Source organism: Lepidochelys kempii, chromosome 26, assembly GCF_965140265.1.
Source record: "Lepidochelys kempii isolate rLepKem1 chromosome 26, rLepKem1.hap2, whole genome shotgun sequence".
In the NCBI taxonomy this organism is placed as follows: domain Eukaryota; kingdom Metazoa; phylum Chordata; order Testudines; family Cheloniidae; genus Lepidochelys; species Lepidochelys kempii.
Window position 1 is genome coordinate 8,204,151 of NC_133281.1, and position 19,044 is coordinate 8,223,194.

At 46.4% G+C, this 19,044-nt stretch overlaps 1 protein-coding gene across 7 annotated transcripts in view; it reads left to right on the plus strand.

Moving 5' to 3' along the window:
• DPYSL2 (dihydropyrimidinase like 2) overlaps positions 1-19,044 on the plus strand; it is a 92,433-nt gene that overhangs the window by 67,109 nt on the left and 6,280 nt on the right. For all 7 annotated transcript variants that reach the window (XM_073324853.1, XM_073324854.1, XM_073324855.1 and 4 more), the window contains exons 9-12: positions 10,239-10,395; positions 10,621-10,762; positions 11,812-11,982; positions 17,691-17,870. In XM_073324853.1, coding sequence (XP_073180954.1) covers positions 10,239-10,395; positions 10,621-10,762; positions 11,812-11,982; positions 17,691-17,870 — 650 coding nt within the window. The remainder of the gene's footprint in view (positions 1-10,238; positions 10,396-10,620; positions 10,763-11,811; positions 11,983-17,690; positions 17,871-19,044) is intronic.

The following is a 19,044-nucleotide window of genomic DNA, read 5'->3' on the forward strand; positions in this document are numbered from 1 at the left end:
CAGTCTACTAGCCCAGACCCATTTTGGGCATTAAGGAGTAACCCATCAGGTAAAAAAACGTTCATTGCTACGATGTTCGGTCCATCTCTGGTGGTGATTTTCCGGGCAGATGTAGGTGCTGGAAGTGGGTCAGTTTTTCTCTGTCACAAAATATTTGTCGTCATTTGTAGAACGGACTGATTTCTGTCTGCTGCTTTTATCAAATGATGCAGGTAATAAGACCCCTACCCCCTAATTATAAAATATGCCTCAGGCTGAGCAGAACACCAAAACTGTATGTCTCATGCCCACATGGTACAACTGTAATTCATAGAATATCAGGGTTGGAAGGGACCTCAGCAGGTCATCTAGTCCAACCCCCTGCTCAAAGCAGGACCAATCCCCAATTTTTGCCCTGATCCCTAAATGGCCCCCTCAAGGATTGAACTCACAACCCTGGGTTTAGCAGGCCAATGCTCAAACTCGTATCACTGAATACAATGACAATAAATGTAAACTACTTATATTACAGTAATGATTCTTAGCAGAAGAATGTTCTGCATGAATATATTGTGTGAATAACATGTACTCTGATGTAATCCCTACATGTAACTAACTATGAGCTACTAAATGTTTAATGCTACACCACTTTGAGCTATAATTTACTTTAAAAAAATAGTCAGCTGAAATCTTTCTATTGTCCCTCACAACCTGTGTCCGATGTGTTCCGTACTGTGTTTCTACACTTGTCATTGTCACAGTTGCCTGCATAGGATCCCATCAAATCTTCCCTGCGGCATTTGCATCTCCTCAGCTATGCTTCCAAAAAGGTGAGGATGACTTTTGGTGCAGGTGGCAGACCGTCTTTGAGGAACAAGATGTCCCGTACTATCTTCTCACCCATCTGGTTTTGACAGGGGACACTTGAAGATACTGAACTGTTGCATGAGTCCATATGTATAGCTGATAATTTGCACCTAATTGTGCAGCCTGAAGGAGGCCATCGTTGATGGCAGTTGCTCACTTGTTCTGTTCTTCTTGGGAAAGAACTCGTAGCACACGTTATCTAGACGCTAGCTTCTTACCACAGGATAGTAAAGATACCACTGAGACACCAAAGATACCACTGTTGACTTTGAAAAAGCTGCAGTTACCTCCCTTCAAATCTTGCTACTGAGCTAGGACTACTTGATTCAGCTACTCTTTGGTTCTTTCTTAACTCTCCGGTGAGGTCAGCTCAGTCCATGCCATGAATTCAAAGTAATGCTCCTAGGTTCTTCTCTGAGTGATGATCCCTGTGCGGATCCCAAATGTGGGGTGCGCATTCTTGCCAGGTGCCAGAGCCGCAACTGTTCACAGTGGTGCTGGTTGACTCACACGTGTGTCGTGCGTCCACTGCGTGGCGTGTCCGAGACCTTAAGAGGCCATGGGGATGGACACCACTCCAGTTCCCTCTTACCAGGCAGGAGGAGAGCCCGGAGCAGGGGGGATGGAGCATTGGATTGGATTGGGGATTGGGATCCAGACGGGGACCACACATCTCAAAGAAACCTCCAGTTACAGTAAGTAACCTTCTCCTCTTCTTTGAGTGCTGGTCCCTATGTGGATTCCAGACGTGGGAGAGTACTGAGTAATACTCGGCGTGAAGGCGGGTGCGAGGGCTCTCCAGAAGTCACAGTCTGAAGGATGATATGGCCAACAGCCGCATCTGCCACCGCGGCATGGGTGAGGGCATAATGGGTTGTAAAGGTATGGATGAAGGACCAAGTGGCCGCCCGGCCAATGTCCTGCCATGGGACGTCTGCAAGGAAAACTGCCGTGGCAGCATGAACCCGCGAGGAGTGGGCCGTGACCCCCGGTGTGATGGTGGGGGAATGCCAGAGAGCGTGTAACAGTCCACAATGCAGCGGGAGAGACGTGACGAAGAGTACTGTGACTGAAAGGGAGCTGAGAATGGGCAGGCCACAGACATATTAGCCCCGAGGCCAGAGGAGAGGGATTGCTGAGAGTGGATGTGCTTGGTTCATATCACAGACGCATCTCTAACGGTAAGAGAGCTGAGAAGGGGCATGCTTTGTGAATGCCACAAGCACAGGGTGGGGAATGCAGAATAGACACAGTCAGCACAGGCCACACCTTCGCACCCAAGACCAAGTGAGGAATTGAGATCAAGCAGTCTCAATGCCCGCCATAGACACAGAGCCCTGAGACTGAGGGTTGGGGTGTCCAAATGGGGGTTTGAGAGGCATTCTGGAGCATTCCTTCCTGCACATTCCTGCTGTCCAGGGCTGGGGGGAGGGGAGGGAGAGAAGAGCTCTAAATTCCTTCTCCACCCACTTCTCCGGATGCTCAGTTGCTAGCTTCAGCCAATTTTTTCCCATGTTACCGAAAGCTGAAGTAGAGTTAAATCCATTGACAGCATGAATGGTGACATAAGACACGTCCGTTCCCCGTTCCCTAACTACGCTGTGCATAGGAATGAATCTCTCTTCTTTGGGCCAACTCCAGTTTTGAAATAGAATTGATCTACCCCAAGAACAGAACACTGTCTTGGGCGCATAGATGCAACCTCTGAGACCAAGCTCCTCATTAGCACCCTGTTTAGTCCAAGTGTTCATCAGCAACATGCAAAAACCATGCGCAAATCTGCTTCCTTGCGATCTGCCTCAAGTTCTGGTATTGCAGAATGGTTGCCTGGCACTACTTTCAGTGCTCGTGCGAGGTCGTGAAACCCACCAGCAAGGTATACTTCAGCACCAGGCAACCAACTCTGTTCACACTTCACGACCCAGTCACTGAAGAGGAAGTTTGCAATGTTAGATTTGTTCTTTGAATTTGATGAGCTTTTCAAGCGTTGCTTTGGTAATGGTGTTAACACAATGGGGTCTCAAACTTCTTGCATTTGGACATTCCCCCCCCGTAGGTTCGCTCACCAGATTTGGCTGAGGCTTCATTTGCATAGTTGTCACCAACAGCAGCAGTGAATTGCCATGTTAGGCTAGGGATAAGGTTTAGCAGCTGATCAAGCAGCTCGCCAAAAGTTTTGCACTTGGCAGTGTTGGCATGCCATCTGCAGAGGGATCAGGGGGTCAATAATTGCTAACGTTGGCTAGCTCAACCATTGACAGATTTTTCTCCACCCAGACAATGTGTTGCTCTTTTGGGTTGTTCTTAGAGATCCATCCAAGTTGAAGAGGGAAAGTGGGACAGGTGCCAGGATATACTTCATCAAACCCTGGATATCAACATCTCTGGACTGGACAATACCTGTCACCTTGCTGACTATCAATAGTTATTGATTGTGCTGTCTGTTTCTTCTTTTGTTCATCTGTTTTGTTGAGGTTACCAAATGATTTGAGATTATGCCTTTTTTGTGGGATCAAAGAGGCCTGCCTCAACCCTTTTCAGCCTACTGGTTATAGGCTACTTCATTCCTTGTGTGCCATTCTCTCTTTATCACACACAAACTTCGTGCAGTTTCAGGTGGGGGCCACAGAAGACGTTGCAACGTTCGCAAGCAGCTCTCTGTTGTCTGGGCTTCTTCCAGGTTCAGTGCAACACGGATTTGTCATTCTTTCAGTCTCGGCTTTTATAATATCTCGGACAGCAGTTTCATTTGCAACCGTGCACTTTGGGGCAGCTTCTTCGTGGAGCTCTGTTGCTGAAGGCTGCATTCCACACATTTATTTGGCCATAGTTGTTAAAGCTGCCTTAAAATGTGCAGTCAGGTATTCCCTGGTCAGAGCCTTACCTTTTGTGCAAAGATGCTGATGCTTCCCATGGTCCTTGTTGAGAGACTGCTCTTTGGCCATATCATACCCGACATCACTGAAGGGTCTGGCAGTCCAGTATACTGCTTCTTGACTATCAGCCAGGGCATGATACATATCTGGCTTCTCCTCCTCCAGAAGTCTGGCTTCTGCTACATTTTACACAATCCCATCTAGCCCAATTCGTATGACCACACTGGACATCAAGTGGAATTGTTTCTGCAAATGTCTCAAGCTCCATGGATTTGTTATTGTCTCTTTTTGCTGCTATGAAATCTATCGGTAGAAGGGAGAAATCTCCTATATAGTTTTTCCAGAAGAGAAATGTATCTGAATAGTTTTTTCCTCGGATAACATAAGTGTCCACGAGCTGGTGGAATGATGGTTCATGAAGTCTGCCAGGTCATTTTGTGCTTCCACTCTGGTTCCTGTGTGTGCCTTCTGCACATCTTCAAATGCTTTAGTTCATGTTCAGGCTTTCTCTAAGACGCACGTCTTTGCATCTTTTGGGAGAACATCGTTGTTCATGGAATCGCTGAGCAACTTGTTGCCTCACTCATAAGTTGGTGGATTCTAACGCCGCACTTACATGCTTCTCCTCTTAAAGCATGGCTGATGACTGAAGCATCGTGGATGCTGGCTTCCACGTGGGTGTCTTGAAACTCACTTTCCTGCTTGATCTATGAAATTCTTTGCATGATGCATGCCTTCCACCTCGAGGAGATTATTGTCAAATTCGTTGTGATTCCTCCATTTAATCAACTGTGTTTTGCAGTAGAGTCCTTCATCGTATGCGTCTTAGGTCCAGTTTTGGCCCAGAGAGTGAAACGTATCTTGAAGGTATTTCATCATGGCGTACACCACGTTAACATCAGCTGCTGCTGCAGGAGTCTTTGGACTTTTTCTCAAATCCATCCACTCTACAAACAATGACCAATATTTTGCATTATCATATTGTGGTTGCATGATCAGTTGTATTTAGAAGCTTTCTTCCAATTTCAGTCAAAATTAGACTGTTACTTCAAGTTAGGGCCCTTTTTGTGGTTTTAAGGTTCTTCCAGATTGGATGCCCGATAACATTTAAACATTACATGACAGAGAAAACTGCACCACTTCTAGCATCTTCCTCCGCTCTGGTGAGGACCACCAGATATGTGCCCAGTGTGATAGCAGTGAAGTTTTTTTAGCTGATGGGTTAGCCTGACTGACAAAAGCATGTTTTTAAATCTGGTTGATAGACCATAAAAACTGCCTATTCATTGCACTCAGGCCATTAAACAGTCTTTCAGTGGCTGTGGAACTGGCCTGGAACTGAACCAACAACCTACAAATTAAAGGCTCTGGGGGCTGTTACTAATGTCCCATACCATCCAGAACAGTGGTCCATCTAGACCAGTATCCTGATCTAGATGGACCAGTGGCCAGTGCCGGATGCTTCAGAGGGAATGACCAGAACAGGGCAATTTATCGAGTTCTACCCTCTGTCGTCCGGTCGCAACTTCTGGCAATGCACCCAGTCGATATGGGCAGAGTTGAAATTCCCCATTAATATTGGGTTTTCCGTTTCTGTAAACTCTAATCTTCCTGAGCATTTCATCGTCACTGTCACCGTCCCGGTCAGGTGTTCACTAATATATTCCTACTGCTATAAAGTGCCAATGACGTATTGTTCAAGCGTGCAATTTCTAGTCATGGAGATCCTGTGATACAGTTTGCTTCATTTAAGATTTTTACTGTATTTGACTCTACGCTTTCTTTGACATATAGTACCACTGCCCCACCAGGCTCTGTCATTTCTATATATTTTGTCCCCTGTTATTACTGGGCCCTATTGATTGTCATCATTCCACCAAGGTTCTGTGATGCCTGTTCTATCAATATCCTCATTTAATACCAGGCACTCAAGTTCACCCATCTTCAAACACTGGAATACAAGCACTCAAAAAATTGGTCAATAGTGAATCGGACTCTTTTTCATTTGACTGTTGCTCTTCAGTTCCTCCCTGTACTTTATCAGCTTCTATCCTCTCCTGTTTACTAGGATATAGAGCATTCCCTTTAATAAATCCTTGCCTAAGTGATGTCTGTCCGAACCGTGTGCTCCTCTGTCCCTGTCGACATTCCCCCCGCCCTGGGTTTAAAAACTCCTCTACAACCTTTTTAATTTTACATGCCGGCACCCTGGTTCCATTTTGGTTTAGTTGGAGCCCATCCTTCCTGTACAGGCTCCTCCTTTCACAAAAGGTTCACCAGTTCCTAATAAACATAAATCCCTCCTCCAAACACCATAGTCTCATCCACGCACTGATACCCTGCAGTTCTGCCTGTTCAACTGGCCTTGCATGTGGAACTGGAAACGTTTCAGAGAACGCTACCATGGAGGTCCTGGATTTTAATCTCTTACCTGGGAGCCTAAATTGGCCTCCAGGACCTGTCTTCTGTCTTTCCCCATGTCCCTGTGTAGCTACATGTACCACGACCACTGGCTCCTCCCCAGCACTGCACATAAGTCTGTCTCGATGTCTCGAGAGGTCCACGACCTTTGCACCCGACAGGCGGTTCATGCATTTCTCCCGGTTGTAACAAATCCAACTATCTTTATTTCTAATGATCAAATCCCCCATTACTATTACCTGGCTCTTCCTAATAACTGGGGTCCCCTCCCATGGAGGGGTATAGAATCATAGAATCATAGAATATCAGGGTTGGAAGGGACCCCTGAAGGTCATCTAGTCCAACCCCCTGCTCAAAGCAGGACCAATTCCCAGTTAAATCATCCCAGCCAGGGCTTTGTCAAGCCTGACCTTAAAAACCTCTAAGGAAGGAGATTCTACCACCTCCCTAGGTAACGCATTCCAGTGTTTCACCACCCTCTTAGTGAAAAAGTTTTTCCTAATATCCAATCTAAACCTCCCCCACTGTATCCTCAGTGAGAGAGGATATGATGACATCATCTGGAGGGAGGCTCCCAACTATGGGATCCTTTTCCTCTGCTCCAGCTTGATGTTCTCCTTGGAGACTTTCATCCTTCTCAGCAGCCCAGAGGTGGGACCACTTTGATGTGTCCATGTCTGTGTACCTCTCTGTCTCCATTAGTTCCTCCAGTTCTGCCGCTCTCAAGAGCCCGTATGCCGTCTATGAGGGCCTGGAGTTGCTTGCACTGAATGCAGACATATGCCACCTTTCCACCAGGCAGGTAATCATATGTGCTGCGTTCAGTGCAATAAACTGGATAGTCCCCACTCTGCTGCTAGACTTCTGCCTGCATTATTTTTACTCTTGCAGGCTTTTAGTTCTTTTTCGGGGGGTTGTGGTGTTTATGGACCTAAGTTTAGAGTGTTTTTTAGGTGTATCTGGCTCTCCCACTCCTTCTTTAAACTCCGTCATAAAACTCACCTGTTCACTAGCTCCTCTGGTGGTTTAGGAGGTGGCTTTTTAAGCCCCTGTTTTCCCTGAGTTAGCTGCGGCCCCTTGTCAAGGGATCCGAAAGGCATTAGAGATTAATGGATGGATGGCGACTGCCTTGTTAGGAAGCTCTGAGTCTTGCCTAGCACCCAGCCCCACCAACAGACAACACTACAGTCTTCTGTCAAGCAGGCACATGGCAAGCAAGCACGCAACAAATAAGCTAACATTCAGAGTCACGTCAAGGGTAACATGTTGTCGCTCCTCACAAAACTCCCCTGGTTGTTGCTCCTGTTCGCTAGCTCTCAGTAGATCTTAGAATGCTTCACCGTCTTTTCATAGTACCCTTAGGAGGTAGAGAAAAATTATTATCCGCATTTTACAGCTGGGGAACTGAATCACAGAGAGGCTAAGTGACTTGGCCAAGGTCACACAGAAAGTTTGGGGTAATGCAGGCAATTGAAGTGGTCTGTCTCATCTTGCAGGAGAGAGCCCTAACTATTACGCCATTCTTTTTCTTTGGTGGTAGCTTATGTACAATTCCAGGGCAAATGGCATTTGCCCCAGTAGGTGACTTTTTATATACCTTACACAAGCTTAAAAAAATGGCATGCAAAGCAGAGTTGCACAACAGAGCCACACAGCCGGCACCCACAATCCTGAGAGGGTAGAGAGTGAGTCACTGAAGAACATCCAGAGGAATGAACAAAAGGTAATTGATTTCCTAATGGGGGGGAACTTTGTCAAGCCAGATGCACATGATGGCATTTGCATGGTGAATATTCCTTGCAGACACTGTCCTTGGTAGTCCTGCAAGATGAAAGATAGCTTGCGAGAACAATTCCTCCAATGTATTGGGTATAAACAGGCTTCCCTTTCACATCCAGCGTGCCCTTTGCCTTGTTCCAGTTTCATGACCCCTGACCCTGTTTGCTGCAAGTACTCCCTGGCAGGCTCTTCTTCGGCTGGAGAGTTGTCTTTTAAACAGTCCCAGTGATAGGGTAGGAGGCCAAGCCATTACGATCCACATTCAAGGCCTGTTTCCTAGGATGCACCCTTCAGTGCTCTGTCACAGGAAAGTGGCCAGATTCGATGGTCTTTGCCCCGCTTTTTGCCTATTTTTGTGTCTGAAAACCCACAGAGCCCCAGATGCCTTCTTTGCACGTGAGTAGTAGCACAATAAGGATCTGTGCTCGGATGCTGCAGTGAGGGGTGCAATAGATAGAGCTCAGAGGGGTTTATTTGGTTAGTAGTTCAGTGCCACTAGCAGCTGTCAGGGCATCTGAAGTTGCAGCCTCCAGTATGTGCTCTGTATGCAGATCGTGTATCCCACCCCCGTAAAGCATCATGCCCTGAAACATGGGCTGTTCCCGCCTGTGGTTAAAAATACTTCTCTAAAGAGGTCTTGTGGTTAAAGTACTGGACTGTGACTCAAGAGATCTGGTTTCATTTCCTTGCTGTGCCACAGACATTGGGGAAAAACATCTATCTTCTTTGTGCCTCAGTTCCCCCTCTGTAAAATGAGGATAATACTTCCTTTCTCCTACCCTTTGTCTGTCCTTTCTATTTAGACTCTAAACTCGACTGGGAAGAGATTCTCTGTGTGTGTATGTACAGCACCTTGCACTATGGGCCACAGTCTGTTTATGACAGTTTGTTATATGTAAATATAACAAAATCTTCATTCTGCTACATTTTTTATCTGATCCCTTCTGATTTATCCTGTCATGGGCCTTCAGACACTCTGATCCCCCCCCCCCCCCAGCTCTTATTTATACGGTCCCATTATGAGGGATCTAATAAACTGGCAACTTTTGCTGCTCTGAATGCTCCTCAGGAACAAGACCTTCACTGTTAACTCACAAATACTGAGAGGCCTATGTTTTCAAAAGTAACTGACAGTTTTGGGTGCCTGACCCGAGATGCCATAAATGGACCTGAGTTTCAGAAAATGCGGAATACCCACACTCTGAAAATCAGGCCTCTGTGAGGCCATAAGGCCTAGGGTGATCAGATGTCCTGATTTTTGGGTCTTTTTCTTATATAGGCTCCTATTATCCCCCCACCCCGGTCCTGATTTTTCACACTTGCTGTCTGGTCACCCAAAGGCCTAGTGATAGAGCAGGGGACTGAGACGCAGGAGGCATGGACTCTGTTTCCATCTCTGCTGTCACTGGGCGGTTGCGTGACCTTGGGCAAGTCACGTCCCTGTTCTGTGCCTCAGTTTCCCCATCTGTAAAATGGATGATGACACTGACCCTTGAGAGTTCCTGATGAAAAGCTCTATATAAGAGGTAGGTGGTGGTATCATTATTAAGGTTTCTCAAGTGGGGCACCCAAAATCACCAGTGGCTTGTGAAAAATTTAGGTCATAGGTAAGGTAAAGGCAAGCGGTGAGTACTTCTGAGGGAGCTCTCAACCAGGCAGCCTTGTCTAATGACGGTGATCTAAGCTGGTCCCTCAAGCATGAGATGCTGTGGAAACGGGAATGGTATGGTTGTCGTCTCATCAGCAAATATGCATTTCATACACAGCGCTGACCTGATTATTTACATCGTGTTTTTTCCACTAGCAGGAGTGCAGCCGTTTGTCCATACCAATGAAATGTTAACATTTGAATACACTCCAGGATACTGGAGATGCTGCAAACAAGGGGTGGGAGTAGCAGGGGCAGAATTTTGTTTCAGATAAAGTTTTTGGCCAAACCATCTAGTTTGTGTTGGTTCAGATTTCACCAGCCTTAATTTTGGGGCATTTATAGCACCTGGCATCATGTAATTTGTTGTAACAAATCGATTGGGTTGGGGTCTCGCAGCACGATAGGGTGGGGCAGTTGCTATGCTGCTTCAGACCGTGTAGTCCAGTACCCTGCCTCTGTCAGGGGCCACGATCAGCTGCATCAGAGGAAGGTGTAAGAAATCCTGCTGTAGTTACAGGCCAATGTCCCTTCGGGGCAAGTTATCTCCCTGTTCTCCCTTAATGAGAAGGATGGCAGGCGCGCCCCCGGAGAGGGTGGAGATGCCTGTTGCTCTGCTGGCATTGTGGTGCTTACAGCTGTCCTGTTGGTGTGTCTCTGCCCCACAGGCACCGTGGTCTACGGGGAGCCCATCACAGCAAGCCTGGGGACCGATGGATCTCATTACTGGAGTAAGAACTGGGTCAAGGCTGCAGCCTTTGTCACCTCCCCACCGCTGAGCCCTGACCCAACCACTCCTGATTTTCTCAACTCCCTGCTGGCTTGGTGAGTAGACGAGGCTGCGCGTTCGCAGAGCGTGTTGCCTAAGCACAGGACGCACACTCTGCTCGTGGGTGGTCACCAAAGCTAACTTCCGGTTACAGAGCCCCATCTTGAGCTCAAGGGGTAGAGTGCTGTGCTCTGGTGAGGGAGGTCCGGGGCTCTCTGAGGACTTGAGCTGTTAATTTGCTGTGAAAATAAAGTAATCCCCGCCCCCCATTTGGGTTTCAGCGGAGACCTGCAGGTAACTGGCAGTGCCCACTGCACCTTCAACACTGCCCAGAAAGCTGTTGGAAAGGACAACTTTACCCTGATCCCTGAAGGAACCAATGGGACTGAAGAAAGAATGTCCATCATCTGGGATAAGGCTGTGGTAGGTCACTCAGGGGTCCAATTCCCATCTGTCCTCTAGTTGAGGAGTTCGGTTACATGGTTGGGTTACATTTTGTTTGCCTCCCCCCCCATCTTTTTTTATTCCCCTGTTTAGCATCTAAAAAGGGCACTAACCAAAAAAAAAAAAAAAAAGTGAAAGTGACCTTTAAACCAGAATCTAGTGAACGTTGTCTGCCTAGAGGTAGACTGCCCACCTTTGCTCCTTCCCACTTCTGGGCTGCAATAGGGGGCTGGTGTGAGTTAGAGCACCCTTAATAGCTGCTTGTAGGCTGCTTTGTAGACTAGAATTGCCAGTGTAGAGCACGCTGGTGACTCTTCCTCTGGTCCCTTGCAAGTCTCCTTTGGCCCGGCCCCAACAATGCCACTATACCAGGGCTGCACAGGAGTCGAACGTAGGGCCCTACGTATCCCTTCTCAAGGGGCTGAATCAGAGACTAAAATCTGGCTCAAAGTTCTCCAGCCCTCACGGAGGAAATGTAATTCTTTCCACCTCTATTCTCTCTGTGTTGACTCAGATTCCTCCTCTGTAAACTGTCTAATAAACTGATCCCACAGGCAGGTTGGGTGCTGCTTGATTAAGATTTGCACTGCTGTAGGGAGGCAGTGTGGCCTAGTGAATAGTGCACTGGATTGGGACTTGGGAGACAAGGGTGCTCTGCCACTGATTCATTGAGTAACCTTAGGCAGGCCACTTGCCCGCCCTGTGCCTGAGTTTTCCCATCTGGAAAGTGGGGATAATAGCAGTGACCTTCGTTGTTTTTGTTTTTAGAAAAGAAGTGTGTTGAGATCTACTGCTAATAAGAACGAGGTATTATGGTGCTTTTAGATCTTTGAAGGGAAGATATTAACAGAGCTTGGTTGTTACAATTAATAAGTAATGTTGTCTGTACAAAGCCAGCCACCTCCTCCATCTGATGGTAACAAATCTCTGTCTAGCACAAGGCCCTCAGGAATCTGCTTTTGGCCGGAGATGCTGTTAGTACAGGTTTGTGCTTTGCTAATGCAGTCATGTCTTTGCTCCTTCACCAGGTGACTGGTAAAATGGATGAGAACCAGTTTGTGGCTGTAACCAGCACCAACGCTGCTAAGATCTTCAACCTGTACCCACGGAAGGGCCGCATCGCCGTGGGCTCTGACGCTGACCTTGTCATCTGGGATCCTGACTGTATCAAAACAATCTCGGCCAAGACTCATAACATAGTGAGTACCTTTTGCAGCTGAGCCCTGCCTGCTCTCCCTTCTGCACCACGCTACAGCCGGCCGGCCGTAATACAGTAGTACAGAGGCTTCCCACAGCTAGGTCGATGGAAGAATTCTTCCACTGACGTAGTCGCAGCTACACAAGGGGTTGACCCAACTACAGTGCTCCGGGTGTGAAAATACTCACCTCCCTGGGTAACAAAGCCAGGTTGTGCTAATTTTTAAAGTGTAGACCAGGCCTTTGTAGCCGAGCACTATGCATAGTGAGAAGTCTGGTCTGGTCTGGTTTTCTCCATAATGTGCCCAACAGCTCCCTCTGATCCAAGGGGATTGAGAGTGTTTGATGCACACCTGATTCTGATGCATGATCCCTCCTTGGCACTCCACGGGAAGGTGAAAAATCTGCCATAAAGCCACATCCTTCATACTTACACCCACCATTACAATGACTGTCGTGTAGTGTCCCCCTGAGACCATGCACCCCATGTGCACACTGCCACAGCAGGACCCGTAGCGTGAAGGAGCAAATAAGTATTCGCTGGCCCACAAACATAGGACTAGGAGCAGTGGTTTCACACTTAGGACGGTCTGCATTCTGGGGGTCATTTTTCAGCTAATAAATGGTGGAATGTCTCTTTTGCGGATGGGGGTGGAGGGGTGTTCAATTAAACCTAAGATGAGCACAGTTATGAACTGGTTTTTGAGACTTAAGTTTTGCCAGTGGCTTCCTCGTCATTACAGTGGGCAGAATCAGACATCTGGATCCAAGCGTACTCTTGAACTTTGCAGAGTTTGAATGACAGATTCAGACTTTGCAGACTGAACTCCTCTCAGTTAAAAACACAGCCTCGTTTAACCAGGAGCTTTCACGCTGGCTGCGGGATTTCTGTGCCTTGTGCGACTCAAAGGGTTAGACGAGCTGAATGAGAGTAGTTCCTTCTGGCCTGAAAGTCTATGGGCCAGATTGTCAGCTGGAATAAATCAATTGCGCTCTCCTGGCGCTATATTAATTTACAGCAGCTGAGAGTCCAGCTCCTTAAGCCTGCGCTCCAGCAGTTGACTAAGTAGGTCTCATATTCTAAATGAGAGAGTACGGACCAGTATCAGCAGGCAGGGCCAGCTGAAGTTCCCCATGGCCCTGCAGGAGGACAGGAGAGAGAACAACCACTGTGTGGGTTTGTTTACCACTGGTTTAGCTGCTGGCTAAGAACTTAGGGAGTGTTTCCTTGGAAAAACCTCCTTGTGCTTTTTCCATGAATGGCTTTATTCACTCCACTGCTGAGAAGCAAAATTTTCCTCCAGAGATTGGATCCCTGGATACATTAACAAAGGCTTTGGAAAAAAAAAAAAAAAGTTTGGCTTGCTTTTGTATTCCTTAACATGGTCTAACTTGGTAACTGGGCTAATAGCTTTGTTATGGTGGATGAAAGAGCCTATATAAAACACAGTTTACAAGGACTGAGTGGGTCAATAGATGATTAGGGGCTGGATCAAGTCCTGCTTTGGCTGGTAGCATCTGAAAATTCTTGCCACCCGATGGCTTCTTTTTGTCTATATGATGCAAGTGTGGTGGGTTCCCAAAAGGCATGGGGCAATATCACAAAACATACAGGGCCTGATTTTCCATGGATTTACAGCAGTGTAATCAGGATTAACTCCTTCCAATTAGCCAGCGCCATGAGAGCTCGGGTAGTATACAGCCAGAATAGAGCAGAGGAGAATCAGACCCATCCTGGAGAGAGTTTCAGAAGACTTACTGATTTAGGAGCACAAGTCCCCTTGATTTTTCAACAGGACTTACTCACCTTACTTACTAGGGTGTGTGTGTGACTTTCTGGCTTTGTCGGCAGTCAAGGGCCCAGTGAGTGACCCTCATGCTTCCCAAAGATGGCCTCTCAATATCAGGTTAAAGCATGTTTGTGAGACTGCCCTATCAGCTCTGCAGATGGAGGACCTCAGGCCCACCTCCTTAGAGGTAATTAGGTCTAACTTCCATTGAAATCCATGGGAGATAGGTGCCTACGTACCTTTGATAATCTGGGCTTCATTCTCTCAGGCTGCTAGTCCATTACCTCTCAAAAGCTACCTTTTAAAACCCCAAGAAAGGAGAGACTTCAACTGAAGACAAACAGCACAAACCACTAACTCGTAAGCAACAAATATCTAATTTTCATGCAGGTATCTACCCATCCAGAGATCCTGTCACTGTCCAGATAGGTACAAGCAGTACATAAAGTAGACGTTCATTTCTAAATGGCATGTTGATAGCCTCAACAGTCTCCCAGGAGGCATTAATATTTTTTTATATTACAATACCACTTAGAGGCTGCAGTTGGGGGATCAAATCCCCATCATGCTAGGTGCTGTGTAAACATGAAGTAAAGAGGTGGCCCTTGCCTTAAAGGCTTCCACACTTGGTTATAAAAAGATGGAGGTGTGGGGGAAAAGAGGATGAGGTTGTAGGGAGACTTTTTAGATGGTTTTGTCATCCCTTATTTGGGTCACAGTAGCAACTGGAAGCCCCAGCCCATTCCCACTGTACTAAATGCTGTATAGACTTTTGGCCCCCGTGAACTGTGACTGCTGTGTCTCATACATGATTGTAATGCTCTTCTGTTTATCTTGCCCCTCCCAGTGGCATCTTGACAGAAGATTAAGCTTTCCAGGTCAGGGCCTTGCCCTGCATAGCATCTGTTAGTTATTTTGCATCCGTAGGACCTCTTATGTACTTGGCGATGGAGGCAAAAGTGATACAAGTGCAGAATTATTAGTATCCCTTATTTTAAAGGAACACCATTTTACTAAAGCTTCAACCAAAGCTGGTTTGAAACTCAGGAGAAGGTATTAACTGCTGCAGAAGCAGAGCTAGTGATTATGGGGCACCAGCTTATTCTGTTATTTTTACATGTTAGAGCAACACCGCATTTCTCAGGAAATCACAGCTGTGCCCCTCTCGGGCAAGGAAACATTAAAGCTTGAGAGGGAACCTGTTGTATTTGGAACGAACCTAATTCCTGTGCTTTTATCCTAGCTCTCTTCTGGGCAGCCACAGCCTTTTCTCAGACTGGATCCCATTTGCTTTACCCTCCATTCGAATGGTAAAGCTGCAGTCAAACCCACCCATAGTTATAACACACTGAAAGTGCAGACTCCATCATGAACTCCACAAAAGTGACTTGGATCAAGTTGCTATTCCCCCCGCCGAGATGATCACAAGAATACCTGTTCCCAAACAACATGTTAGTAGACCCCTTCCTGCCAGTACAGTTAAGAGGTGGAGCATTTTCCAGTGATTCTCCTGGAATTCCTGTTGCCTCCCGTTGCCACTCCCAAGTCAAATATTTCAAATCCTGTTAATTGAGAGTGAGCAATCCTATTAGAGTAAAAGAAGATCGCCCTCGTCCCTGACTCAACCAAAATGTTGACACGAACACCATTTTGTAAAGCTCAAAATTTAGCTTTAATCTAATTAGGATTATATATATATATATATATATATATATATATATTTTTTTTTAACCATCACTGAGCACTATCTGTATACTTCTGCTCTATGTATTAGTGACTCAGAGGTGTTTCCAATTGTTTGACTACACTCATGGTTCATTCTCAAAACATCAAATAACTGAACTTAACCATTTTATTGCCTAAAGACAAAACAGTACACTAGGAAAAAGCGATATTAGTGCCCTCCTCCTGGGGAGCAAATTCTCATAGCCTGTTCACCTTACGCAGAAGGTGTGCTTCAAGGCTACGCATCTCAACTAAAACAATAGGGCTCTGGTCTCAGTTTGGACCAGTAATGGGGTGCACTCCCCTCTCGTGAGTGCCCGCTTGGCCAAGTGCGCATGCCTGCACACACTTGGATTGTCCTTGCTCTGCCCTAGGGCTCCGTCCCTGGAGACAATGTCTGTACCCTCTTTGGGGCTTTCTGGCTTCAGCTCTCCAGCTGGGCCACGACAGCTCAGTTCCCCCTTTGGGGTGCCTCAGTGTCCAGGCCACTTCCCCCCACTGGCTAACGGACCCAGGCCTGCCCACTACTCCAGGTCCCAGCCCAGGGACCCTGTAGATTGCAGCTGTTCGCTGTGTCCCTTTAACTATGTCACATGGCTTCTCTAATGCCCTGGGCCACCTCCCTGTGGCCCCGTGCCATCTTCACCCTTACTTCAGGGCCTTGTCCTAATGCAGTCCCAGCAACCAGCTCAGGGCTCCTTCTTGTTCTCCCTGGCTTCTGGCAGCATTGCCCTGTCCAGGGTTCTGTAGCTCCATCAGCCATCCACATGCCTACAGCTCCAGCAAGGAACTGAACTCCCTCTGGCCCTGCAGCTCTTCTTATACTAGGCTGCTGGGCCCTGATTGGTTGTGTCCCACACAGCCACTCTAGGCAGCTTGGAGGACCATCTCCACTGCCCTTTTTTGGGACGGGGTGCGGCAGGGCTATGAGGTCTCCAGCAGGGGGTCTCAAAGGGTCTGGTACAGGATGGATTGGCAATAATAGAATACAAATCTGATTAATAATAATGCATACAATACTCTGAGCATAAAGCAGGCTGTTACTTACTTCTCTCTTACATGATCTTTGTCTTTTATTCACATGTACTTAGAATAAAAGCTTGTTTGGGTTTGATATAGCAGGAGTATGTCAGAGGGACTGATTTACTAAATATTGTTTTTATTAGGATAATCCCTCAGGGCTTTATACTATTTAATGATATCCAAGTAAGTTTTTAAAAAAAAAAAACCTGGGAAGATAGCAGGAATTTCTATAGGTAGTATAGGAAGGTCTATCCTGGGCTAAATCTGGCAGGATCTGGTTTTTAAAAAAAGTGTCTGAATGACGATTTTAAAATGTAGGCCTTAATCTATATCAGCGTGGTACCTCAAGGCCCCCGACGAGATCAGGGCTGCGTTGTGCTAGGCACTGCTCAAAACACAGTAAGAGCTTACAATCTAAACCAACATGACAAGTAAAGGGCGGGAGGGGGGCAAAAACCAAACTTCCTAAGAGTGGGTCAAAATGAAACAGGAAAAATTTGTAAGGAAAAACGTGATCCTGGCATTTTTAAATTGAATTTTTACAAGCAACGCTACTTACCCTTCCCATTTTACAGAGGGGGAATGGAGGCAAAAAGAGGGATTAAAGTGACTTGTCCAGGTGACAAAAGTCTGTGGCAGAACTGAGAATGGAACCCTTCAGAGTCCCTGTCGAGGGCTGTAACCATGTGACAGTCCTTCTGTTCCACGATGCGGGGGTCAGTAGGAAGGGCTGGTACTCAGCACCTCTGAAAATCAGGCCCAACAGTGAAGGACTTCCATGGGCTTTGGATCAAGCCCCTAAATCCCTTTGTCAGCCATGGACTAGGCCCTGTGAGGTTCCAAGCCTAAGAGGTGTTAAACTATAGTGCATCCAAATTTGAACTTGTTGGCATTTGTTCATCATTCTAATTTGTGCCCCATTGGGAGTTCTGCCTGCGTAAAGACATTAGTTACTATTGCTTTTATGTCACCACATATATTGGCGGTGAGTGCATCGACATTGTCACCTCTCTCTCACCTGAACTCTAAAATTTGGGAATCAGTGTGGATTGTTATTTAAAAAAAAAACAAAAACTGGGGGGTGGGAGGGAATTGTTACTCGGCGGTAGCTTAAGACATGGCATCTTGCATTGGGATGAACACTTGGTCCTGATGTCTTCTTTTTGTCCTAGTCTCTGGAGTACAATATCTTTGAAGGCATGGAATGCCGTGGGTCTCCATTGGTGGTTATCAGCCAGGGAAAGATTGTGTTGGAGGATGGGAACCTCCATGCAACTGAGGGCTCTGGACGATACATCCCCAGGAAGCCATTCCCTGACTTTGTTTATAAGCGCATCAAGGCAAGGAGCAGGGTGAGTATGTCCATGAATGCTAGTTAGCTCATGAAGCTTCTACGTTACGGGGCTGGTGAACAGGTGACATCCCCACCCCACTTCTTCCATAGAGAAAACAGTGGGTATTGTCCAAATTTAGTTTCTTCCCTGAGTTGGCTTTTATTTTCTAAAGTAACTTTGTAACCTAAGTCTGAGCTTGGCTATCCCTGCAGAATCTTTGTCTCTGCTCCTAAATTCCCTCGGTCACAGACAGACAGGAGTAAGAAGAACTAGTCAGAACGATTTGGTCTGGCGTGCAGGGTGAGTCAACAAAATGACTCTGCAAGGTACTAGCATCCTGTCACAATAGGAAAAGAAAATAGTCAACTTAAACACTCATCCAGATAAATTTACACTTTAAAATAAAACTAATTATGTTGTTGACTTTGTTGTCTTTGCATTTTATCGATCTTCAAACAATGAAACTAGGCTAGTCACGCTTGTTTCAGGCAAATAGTTTGATTCTCTTGCGATTTGGTTTGCAGCATTGTTGGTTAAATTCAAAAGTTTTGGAAGATTTAATTTAGTACGTTTTGCACTTAGGAAGGAAAAATCTCATGCACAATTACAACATGAAGAGTAACTGCTGGGCAGTAGTTCTGCTGAAGAGGAATGGGGGTTAAAGTGGATCACAAATTGAATAAGTCAATGTGATGGTTGGGGGGAAAAAAAGGCTAAAAATTTGGGGAGTATTAACAGAAGTGTTGTATGTAAGATACGGTTGGTAATTGTCCCACTCTGCTCAGCTGGAGTACCGAGTCCAGTTCTGGGCGCCACGTTTTAGGAAAGATGGACAAATTGGAGAGCAACAAAAATGATATAAGGTTTAGAAAACCTGACCTATGGGGAAAGGTTACAAATTGCATAATTAGTCTTGAGAAAAGAAGGCGAAGCTCTAGAATAGGCTGACAAAGGAGGTTGTGGAATCCCAGTCATTAGAGGTTTTTGAGAACAGGCTGGATAAAACACCTGTCAGGGATGGTCTAGGTTTACTTGGTCCTCCCTCGGTGCAAGGGGCTGGACATGACGACTTCTCAAGGTCCCTTCCAGCCAGACACTCTATTCTGAATTGAAACAAATGTAGTGAGAGGGTTTCTACTTTTGAAAAATAGTGAATTTAGGCTGAGGCAAAAATTGGTTTTCAAAGGATATA